A 10126-nucleotide genomic window follows, 5' to 3' on the forward strand; every position below is an offset into this window, starting at 1 on the left:
GGGAGGAGGTCGGCTTGAGTCCCCTGACCCCTACTCTCAGGCTGTCCCCGAGCTTTTAAAGACTAAAATCCATCATCATTACAGTACGTCGTTGCCAAACCCGAGCAAGCCACACAGCAATACTGACCACTGAGCCCCGCTGCAACCCACAAATATCCGGGGACAGACCGAAGCTGCCTCATTAACTTTTATCTCAAGTAATTTTAAAAAGTATTTTCTGCATCTGCCACCGGTCCATATGTGCCTCTTCTCCAATTAAAGATACACAAGTGAAATTAAAAGTACTATTCTTAGGCACCTACGTTAGTTAGAAACTAGAAATGAGAAAATTAGTCTCATCTTTTCAGGGGGAAAATGCACTAACATTAAACACAGAGTTTATTTTCATGCCACAAAGATCAAATGCCAAAATCCCCTGATTTAGAAGTGGGTCCAATTGCTTCTATCCGCAAAATTTTTATAAAAGGTTGATACCTTACTGATTAAGAAAATTACCAAGACCTTCCCAGTGATCATTTTGAGTTATACAATCTATTTAAAATGCGTTTATTTTACATAATTTTATTATTATTATTCTTTGGTTAGTTTTCAGAATTCACAATAACCTAAACCTGCTAATAAAACAAATCTTAATTAAGAGTAAATGTAACATTTATTACTTCTCAAGAAGGTTAAATATGGTAGAATAAATGTCTCTAAACATGAGATAGGTACTTATAAGTATAGACCAAAAAAAATGTATAGACTACCATTTAAGGTTCTTTAGATTATAGAAGGTTTAAATGTTCTAGTTTTGCATTATTGAAGAAGCATTTCTGAATCACTTTTTAAAGTAAATAAACATTACACTTTAGAGTTTTAGCTGAAGATTGTGTGCTAGTGAACCTTTTTGTTCTTTCTCATCCCCTTGCAGTTTATTGCTTGTGTCTACCATCAACTGTGGGGTAACGATATTTAAATATGACTTTAGCATAAAAACTCTTTAATTCCATTAATACTATTTACAAAACAAGTCTCCTTTCTCATTTCTTACTAAGTTTTAAAGAAACTAGCATCCTACACAGCCCGAGTTCAAAGTTGTCATGGGGATACTGCAACTCACAACAGATCACAAAGATTTATTCTTCTCCGCTCTAAAAGCCACTATTGACTATGGTAATCAGTAAAATACTCAGGACTTCAAGGACACTGAAGTTAAACAAGGTATTTGTCTTTGTTGTTGACTTTAAAATGTTACCTATCAGAGCCCCTCTGGATAGAGGAGCGGGGGCATTCCCTGGAAAACCCAGTCCTCTGCCTGGGAACAATAAGAATCCCGATACAAGACAGCGTGAACTCCCCAGGTAGAACTATTTAGTCACCTGAAAACCCAAAGACAAAATTTAATTAAAAGTCCACTTTGAATAAATAATAAATACAATCTAGGAAGTTTGCTTATTTTTAGTTAAATAAAATCTCTCTCATTCCCTCACAACCTCTTTCCCAAACCCACCAGGCAGCTATAATCCTCTAAATGACTAAAAAGGGGGGAAAAAAATGCTGTCTGTATATCTGATTGTGCTGGAGGCTTGCTCACCAAGTTCCCCCTTTTCAACTCACCATTTCTCTCCTAACATGGCTGTTTGGGGTGCCCTTGGGGAGTGACAGATTCAGGGCAGAAGGGCACCACCACCTGTCTTTCTGCGTGTGGCACCAAGACACAGGGACTCAAACACAGTTCTGCAGGAGCTTAGGAGGGTGTAGGACCCAGGAAATAAAGGGGTGTGAGAACTCTGAGCTCACCCCAGAGTAAGCTCATCCCATCTACCCAGTCAGCAAGAGGTGCATAGCATGGGTTCCAGAAGCCTCCAGATTGTGCGGGTTGATCAAGTTCAGCACTCGGGTTTTAGCTCTGGTGTTTAAAGTGTCTGCCTCCAAAAATGGTTTGTTAAAAAAAAAAAAAAAAAAAAAAATCTAAGAAGCAGGAAATCTAGCTAGGAAGCTGGCCCCAGAGTACCTGTGAGGACAAGCAAAGTTAGGGTCACTCACTCCCCACCCTTCACCCCAATACTGGCTTGGTCCCAGTCACTTCCTGATTTCCTAACAGACTCTATGCAAAAGCTGGGTGTTCCCAAATCCCTTCCCATGTTTTCAAACATACTTTAAAAAAAAAAATGCTTAAAATATAACAAATCTTCTAGGTCTACAGAAAATTTCTCTAATTGTGGTGTGCCCAGAAGATGAAAAAATTAGGAAAAGTATAGGCTAAATTTAAAACAAAAAGCAACATATTAACTTGCCCACAACTGCCCCATACTGCCTCTAAAGGGATTTCTCATACAGAACCAGTTACTGTAAACATCTAAAGACTCTCTCAGCCATATGAAATGCTAGAAGATTGGAGGAAAGGAACCTGGAGATCAAGCTAAGGTGTGTCAAGAAATAGGCAGAGTTGCAGGCGCTGGCTCAAGCTGCAGCTAGCCCTCACCCAACTCACACACCCTTGCACATTCCCTACGAACTCCCCGACTGACAAAAGAAGTTTCACACCCAACCATTGCCTCTTTAGAGATTCCCAGTCTCTCCATCTCTCTGCTCCTGGGAGCCAAACATGGGTCCCTATGCAGTGGTAAGGAAGAGAGCCCTCCACTCTCAAGTCTCAAGTCAACAGTGCAAATCTCAACAGGGTCCCCAATCCCATTCCACACAGGGAAATATGGTCTCCAGGGCCAGCTTTGCAGCAGAAGCAAAAAGAGGGAATTTCACTGGGCGCGGTGGCTCATGCCTATAGGCCCAGCACTTTGGGAGGCTGAGGCGGGTGGATCACCTGAAGTCAAGAGTTCAAAACCAGCCAGCCCAATATGGCAAAAACTACTAAAAATACAAAAATTAGGTGTGGCGGCACGTTCCTGTAATCCCAGCTACTTGGGAGGCTGAGGCAGAAGAATCACTTGAACCCGGGAGTGTTCAGTGACCACTGCACTCCAGACTGGGTGACAGAGCAAAACTAAAAAGAAGGAATTTTGAGACCAAGTCTTGCAGCACTTGGAAGAAGACAGAAAGAACTTAGGTTATCAGGGAGCTGTTCAAATTTGTTCCTTCACTTTCAGACCACTTGCATTTCCAGGGTGTCTTTTGCAGACAAGGTTGGGAATGTCCCATTTTATCCTAAGGAATCCTGGCCCCTAGAAGGACTGACTTGCTGTCCCTAAAGGCAGCATCGAGGCTCCCACGAGAAGCACAGACCTGGGATACACAAGACACCGGGGTAGGACTGTTTGGATTAATGTGCCTTCCTCCACTCTGCCACCTCTGTGACTCAAGGGGCCTCCCCTACACCTCCCCTCAAACAAACCACAATTAAAAAAAGGTGTTGTTTCCTTAGAAAGATTATCAAACAGGTGAAATATATAGTAAGAGAAGACAGTTGAAAGCACCAAAGACGCAGAATGCTGCATCTGAGAAAAGCAGCCTAAAAGGGCTCACACACTCCTGTGCTGGAGTAAACAAAACACTTTTCAAAACGAGGTATTTCCAGGTATTTTTGACAATAGCGTTTTCACGGTTTACCCCCTAATGGCTCCCAGACACAGGAATTAAGAGTATGAGTCAAATTGGAAACTGAAAAACTGGTGGGCTAAGCTTCGAAGGGAGAATAGGTGCCCCAGCTCCAGGATGCCTGAGTTGCAGCCTGGCCATGTGAGCAGCAGTCCCAGACTAGGGCCCAGCTGATGCCAAGCAAAAGGGCCTATCCACCAGCTCTCCTTCAGCATAAAGTCACAAGTCTGACCACTCCAGGTGCCCTCTCATCTTTTCTTTCCCTCTCTCCCTTGTGGGAGAGAAGACGCCAACCAGCTTCCCTAGGAACATCTAAGTTCCACTGTTGTGCTTTTCTAAATACGCTTCTCTGGGAAAACACAAACACACACCCTTTGGAGAGTTAAACTGGGTGAGTCTGCAAGTGCTTGTATGTGTGTTTGGGGGTGGATCAAGTGTCCGCCACTCTCCCAGACTTACTCCCATCGTGGAATCTCTTCCACTCACCCAAAGTAGGGTCTGCGATGGGGCTCAAGCGCTCTTAGTTCCCTTCCAGCCTCGTTTATCCCCAATAGCAGAGGCCATTCACTACTCATCAAGGCCCTGAGCTTCTCCAAGGCACAAAGGTACAGATGTGAATTTAGTCTCTTCCGTGGAAAGGAACTTGGCACAAGAGAATCGCCTCAGCGCTACCAGACTCTCGTCACCCAGCCACAGGCCTGCAAATCCTTGCTGGGACCAGGCCGACCTCCGTGCACCCGGACGAGAAAGTCCTGAAAACAGGGCCTCAAAGTCCTGAAAACAGAGTGGAGTAGCTGCTCCACGTCCCCCGTGAGCCCCAGCGCTTTGGACCCGCAACTTGACCCTGAGGCGCGACCCTTACCTGCACTGGGGCCCCGGGGCACCGGGAGTGGGGCTCCGGCGCGGCTCTGCAGGCTGTGCAGCACCGGGGTCTCGAAGGGTCCTGCAGGCCAGGCGGGCGTCAGTGGCGCCCCCACGTAGGGCGAGTAGGGGCTCGGATGATGGTGGTGGTGGTGGTGGTGGTGATGGTACGTCCCGTTCAGCGGCCGCGCCGCCGACAGCGAGCTGTACTGGGGCTCGCGGCCGCCCATGGCCGCCAGGCTGCTGCCGCCGCCGCTCACGCCTCCCGCGCCCCCACTACCCGCGGCCGCGTAGCCTCCCGGCTCCCGCGCGGCGCCGTTGGCCATGGGCGGGCTGGGCGAGTAAGGGAAGCGCGCCGAGACGTGCGCCGCGGCCGAGCCAGCGCCGCCAGGCCCAGCGGCCCCACCGCCAGCCGCTCCGCCTCCGCCGCCGTACGGGGGACTGTCGGCCGAGGCCTGGGGCCAGCCGGGGTGCGCGCCCGCGCCGCCCGCGTGGTTGGCTGGCCCACTGCCCGACCCCTGCAGGTGGTACGGTAGGCCGGGCAGCATGGAACCCACACGAGTGGTGGGCACGTAGACCGGGGAGCTGGCCGCCGCCGCGGCTGCTGCCGCCGCGGCCGCAGAGTGCACGAAGCCGCCGGGCGCGCCGTCGTAGGCGGCCGGACCCTGGCTGGAGAGAGCGGCGAGGGTCTGGTACATCTCCTCCGGCTGCTCGGGTGCGAAGGGGCTCAGCTTGGCGCCGCGGCTGGACCACAACAGCTTGCTGGCGGTCGCGGCTTGGTCGAGGTCAGTGAACAGCAGCAGGTCTTCCCAGCTCGACAGGTTGCCCCCGGGGCCTGCGACCCCAGGCGCCGAAGGTCCGTGGGGAACCCCGAAGGGATGCGAAGCGTATGAGCTGAGCAGCAGCGAGCGGGCCGGGGGTCCAGCCGCTACCTCCGTGTCGAGCTGAGGCGTCCCGCAGTTGCTGGCGCCGCCGGGGCCCCGCTCTCCGCCCCGGGAGCAGGAGGAGGACGAGGAAGAGATGGGGGAAGGCGGCGTGGAGGGGTCCCGCGCTGGAAAGGCTCCGGAGTCGCTGGCGTCCGCACCCGCGGCCCCGAAGCGCTTCGGCAAGCACCAGCCGCCGTCAGTCAAGGCCATCCACGGTCCGGCGCCGCTCCAAGCTGACGTCTAGCTCCTGAGGCGAGGTGGGGGAGACGGGGATGGTAGGAGATAGACGAGTTACCAAGAGCGTAGGCTGCACACTACCTCGCCTCCACTCCTTTATTCTAGTTCAAATGGGATCCACCTCCAATGGGATCTTTGAGAACTCAAAGATCCCATTTGAGACTTCTCAAAGATCCCATTTCTGCCTGGGGCGTGGGGATTAATAAGGGAGAGGGGAAAGGAGCCTGCGCAGCCGCCACAGGGCCCTGGAAGGGCTGGGATACCAGCCCTCCCTCAAAGGCACCGCTCCGGTCTCCGCGTCCTCCCCGCCCACCCCCTCGGCCGCATCCTTTCTCCGTGCGCGCGCCAGATCCCAGGGGTGATCTGCAGAAGCTGGCTGAGGCTTTCCTTCCGCCCTAAAGTGTCTCCCCCGGGCTGATGACACACAAAAGAATTTAAGTAGCTGTGCGTGTTGGCACCGCAGCATCCCGCCTCTCTGCGGATGCCCCTCTCCCGAAATGCCTCGGGGTGAGGGTTCCCCACGGGAAAACCGTTCGCGTAAGGAAGGCAACCTGTCCCCGAAAACGAAACCGCCGCGTTCTCCTATACTGGCTCTCCCAGAGCTTCCCGGACTGCGCTGACCAGCCCGAACGCGAGCCCCAGAAAGAAATGCCACTGGGCCCAGGGAAAGTGGGACGCCAGGGCGGGGGCAGCAGTCCGGGTCCTTCCCAGCAGAGGCAGAGCGGGGAGCTCGCGGGGCGGGAATCGCCAGCCCCACCGGCGTCCCCGCGGCGCCGCACACCTTAGACACGGCCCGCGCCTGTAGCCACCAGCGTGCGCGCTCACGCCGGCCGGGCAGCCCGGCCCACCCTGCGGTCATCCCCAGCAGCAGAAAGGCCGGACCCTCCCGGAATCGGACGTAGCGGGGTGGAGCGGAGAGCAGAGAAAAGGAGGGGGAACGCAAGGGGCTGGGGGCGGGGGGGGGGTGAGACTGCCCCCGATCCGGGGTGACCCCAAAGGGGAGAGCAGGAAGAATGACAGGGAGAATCGGAGGAGTGGGGGAGGGAGGCGAAATGCAGTCGGGCTGCCCTCCTCTAGGCTGCTCTTCCAAATCGCCTCGGCTCATCGGAGATTACCACACTAAAATTAATGCCCACACACAGACCTGGCTAGATAGCAAGAAAGAAGTTTCTCTGCCTGCCTAACTACCGGCTCCCGCCCCTTTGCGCCGAGATAACTCGGAGATAAGGCTGCGCGCAGATAAGCGCTTCGAGGAGAGGAAAAGAGACTAGAAGTTGGTCCGCGGTGTCCCGGGAGCCTGGGAGCCGCCTCAGCCCGCCCGGAGGGGAGGAGGGAGACTCCCTCGGAGCCGACCGCGGCCTGGAGAGGGCCGGAGCGCCGGAGGCCCAGGGGCCCGCGACGAGTAGGGGTGGAGGGAAGCGGGGAGATCGCGCGAGGAGGAAGCAGCCGAACCTCGGGCGGGCGCTGCGCATGGAGAACGGCCGCGGCGGAGGGTGCTCCCAGGCGTGGAGAGAGGCCGAGGGCGCCAGCAGGCGAGCGCGAGTCCGGGGTCTGCGCCGCGCTGCCGGTGAATAAAAAGGAGAGAGGAGGCGCCTCTTACTGCTCTGCCGGAAAACTGCAGCCTGCGCTCCTGATTGGACTCACCGAGCCCTAAACAAACAGCGCTCGCCGAAGGGTGCCAGGCTGTGGGTCGGAACTGCGCTCAGCGAGCAGCTGGGCGCTGGAGGTGAAGAGGAGGAGGAGGGATCTAGGGGAGGAGAGAAAAGAGGGTGGGGAGGGGACGGCGAGGGGGAGGGGAGCGCGCCGCCCAGGCAGACAATGAGCGCCGCGCTGCCTGCGGGCGTGGACTGAGCCGCGAGCCCTGTCCTCGGAGTGGGGACGAGTCCACCCGGGGGGCGCCGAGCCCAGGGACGCTGGGGGAGGGGCGGAGGCCACAGAACGCCTGACCTGGCTGGCGACCCGCACCCACCCAGCGGCTGTGCACCCTCCCGCTCCCGCAGTCGCACACACACACCCACACGAGGGAGGAGGAGGGAGCCTTGGCACGGGAAGAGTTGGCAGTGCACAGCCCCGCGCCGCCGCCGCGGCGGGAGGGGCGCTCCAGCCCCTGGGTCAGCACGCCCCCAGAAGGAGGGGAGAATGTGCTCTGCGCCCCCCCGCCCCCCAACCCGCACCTAGCCCCTTCACAGCAAATGCGCTTTTTGCCCTGCGGTTGTGTGCGACCGACCTTAAACTTTCTCCGACCCTATCTCGCTCGGGATGCTAGGGCTCAGGTCGTGGTGGTTTCGGGAACCTCACGACAAAATTCCCCAGCTGACCTTTCGGAAATTTAACTCGGGTCGTCCTGTACGGAAAGGTAGTCTATGGGGTGCGCAGAATGGAAAAGGGCTTCCACATCAGTCGTGTTCGAGGACGCTCTCCAACTTTTGATGTCCCGTTTGCACTGAGATTTCCCTGGAGAGTTTCAGGTAAGTCGCAGATAAGTCACTGCGAAGAGGGGGTGTCACCTTCCCTGGACCCAGAGCTGAATGCTGCTTCCCCACCCCCACGTTCATATACACACCCCCTCTTCGCTCCCTCCAAACAGTTATCACAACTCGGTACAAACTGATACGGTCCCTAGCGGGCAAAGGGACTGGAAATGAACGTCGCGGGGTTATCAGCGCCGATCTGTCAGCGGCGACTCGCGCGGCCGCAGGCTCGTCCGCTGCAGGAGCCGTGATATATGTGTAGCTCCCTTTCGCTCACAGAAAGGATTTCTTCCCACAGACGTGACCCCAGAAGGCTGCCGAGGGAGACTTTAGGACAAAAGGAGTTGTTTTTGTGAGAATGCATTTTTATACTTTCCCCCGCCCGCCCCCCCCCCCTCCGCCCCCGCCAGGTAAATCGAAGTAAATGATTTTCTGAAGGTCGGTCTCCCAGAAAGCATTTGGGCTCCGGTTTTTTGTTTTGTTTTTATTTTCGTGTTTTCCCAGTTAGGGAAGGGAGAGGAGCCTGTGCAGAGTTGAACTGGGGTGGAGAGGTGCGTTGTAAAGTATGGTTTCCAGAGACGGTGAGACCTCGTCGCTAAGCGTTGTTTCCTCTGCATGTAACTGTGAGTTGTGAACTTGTGGTTCCTGGGGGAGCGGGGACAGGGCCTGGCAGTGCGGAGGAGGGGGCGAGGAATTCAGGAAGTTGGAGAGAATTCTTCTTTTTTCATTCTTCGTTGTAAATTGCTTCTAAACGCTTGTGAATTTTAAATTGCTACCGAGAAGGTCCAGAAACCGTTCTCGTCCAATTTAGTCACTTTTATTACAATCCACTTTGCCTCCCCCAATCACTGCGGCGGCTCCCAGTTTCAGCGTGGCCGCATTTTGAAAAGGCTGAAGGTAGAAAACTCTGGAATGGAGAGGTTGGCTACTGGAGCAGGATCCAGGGGCTTTAAATTTTAACCTGAGTGTGATTGAATGCGCGACTCCCAGAAGAGATAGCCAGGCGTCCGCCCGGCCGCTCAACCCCCGCCAGGACTCGGAATGCCTTGCTTTTGGTTCTTTTCGTGAGTTCCACCAAATGTTTAAGTGGACTGCGTTCTGCAGAAGCTCAGTTGTAAGCAGTGACGGAAATGTGTTGTGGACATTTGATTTCCTTTGATTCCAGCGTTTTGAAATAATGTTTCTCAGGTTTGCTATTAAAAGCAATTTTCTAAAAACTCTATCTTATTTGCTAAAAATAAACTATCTGGCTCAGTTTGTGTCCAGGCTGTGAATGGCCTCCAACCCTGAGCCCCGAGGAGATCGAGCCCTGGCGCGAGCCTGATCTCTGTCCTGTGTGTTTCTTTGTATTTGCAAGTACAAGGATGTCTCCGTGGATATCCCTGGACACTCGATAACACCCGGGGACCTGCTTTTCCCGCAGCTCCGCAGACGTGGCAGGAGGGCGCGCTGGCCCTAGCGCTGCTGGGACAGAGGTGAGCGGCGGGGTGGACATTGACCGATTCGACAACCTTCGGGCTCTAAGGGCTCGGGAAGGGTCCCGGCATTTTACCCTCCAGATTCCCAATCTATTTTTAAAAATAATGTTCAAAACAAATGGGAAAAATAAGTGATTGCTCCTTTTCATGGTCACAGATTGTATTTAGTTTTTCAGACTGGTTTTCCAACCAAACGAGGGAATGGGTAATGAATGTTGTTGCTGTTGTTGTTGTGTGTTGGTTAATTTCAAAATAAAACTGTTTAACTCGTACAGTTGATCCAGACAGAAAACCAGGCTGCCTGACCTCTCCAATGTGCCTTTTCCCCAGTGCATCTTTGGCGCTAGGGACAACTCTGGGGAAGACAAGCATGTTTTCAAAGCCACTCCCATGAGCCCCAGGCCCGCGCGTGGAGCTTCCTGGGCGCGTCCCAGCTGGTCTAGAAGGCCGGCAGATTAGGAAAATCGGAGGGAAGAGGTGCACCCCAAACTAGGGAGAAACCCAAGAGCTGGGGAGAAGGCACCCACTAGTGTCCAAAGTACACGGACAGCTCTTAGAAGTTCCTGTTTTCTTCGTGGGTATATATATATTTTTTCTTTTCCTTCTTTTTTTTTTT

The 10126-nt window shown here is 54.0% G+C and overlaps 1 protein-coding gene and 1 long non-coding RNA gene across 2 annotated transcripts in view; one reads left to right on the forward strand and one right to left on the reverse strand.

Moving 5' to 3' along the window:
* GATA6 (GATA binding protein 6) overlaps positions 1-7259 on the reverse strand; it is a 33423-nt gene extending 26164 nt beyond the window's left edge. The window contains exons 1-2 of the mRNA XM_023207510.2: positions 7014-7259; positions 4400-5571 (exon numbers count right to left, since the gene is read on the reverse strand). Coding sequence (XP_023063278.1) covers positions 4400-5534 — 1135 coding nt within the window. The 5' untranslated portion in view covers positions 5535-5571; positions 7014-7259. The remainder of the gene's footprint in view (positions 1-4399; positions 5572-7013) is intronic.
* A 467-nt stretch (positions 7260-7726) lies between these two features.
* Positions 7727-9789, forward strand: LOC111539630. The gene is made up of 2 exons (XR_002730734.2): positions 7727-8029; positions 8312-9789. It is a non-coding gene; the product is annotated as an uncharacterized LOC111539630 (long non-coding RNA).
* The last annotated feature ends 337 nt before the right edge of the window (positions 9790-10126 follow it).

This window comes from Piliocolobus tephrosceles, chromosome 18, assembly GCF_002776525.5.
Source record: "Piliocolobus tephrosceles isolate RC106 chromosome 18, ASM277652v3, whole genome shotgun sequence".
Lineage (NCBI taxonomy): Eukaryota > Metazoa > Chordata > Mammalia > Primates > Cercopithecidae > Piliocolobus > Piliocolobus tephrosceles.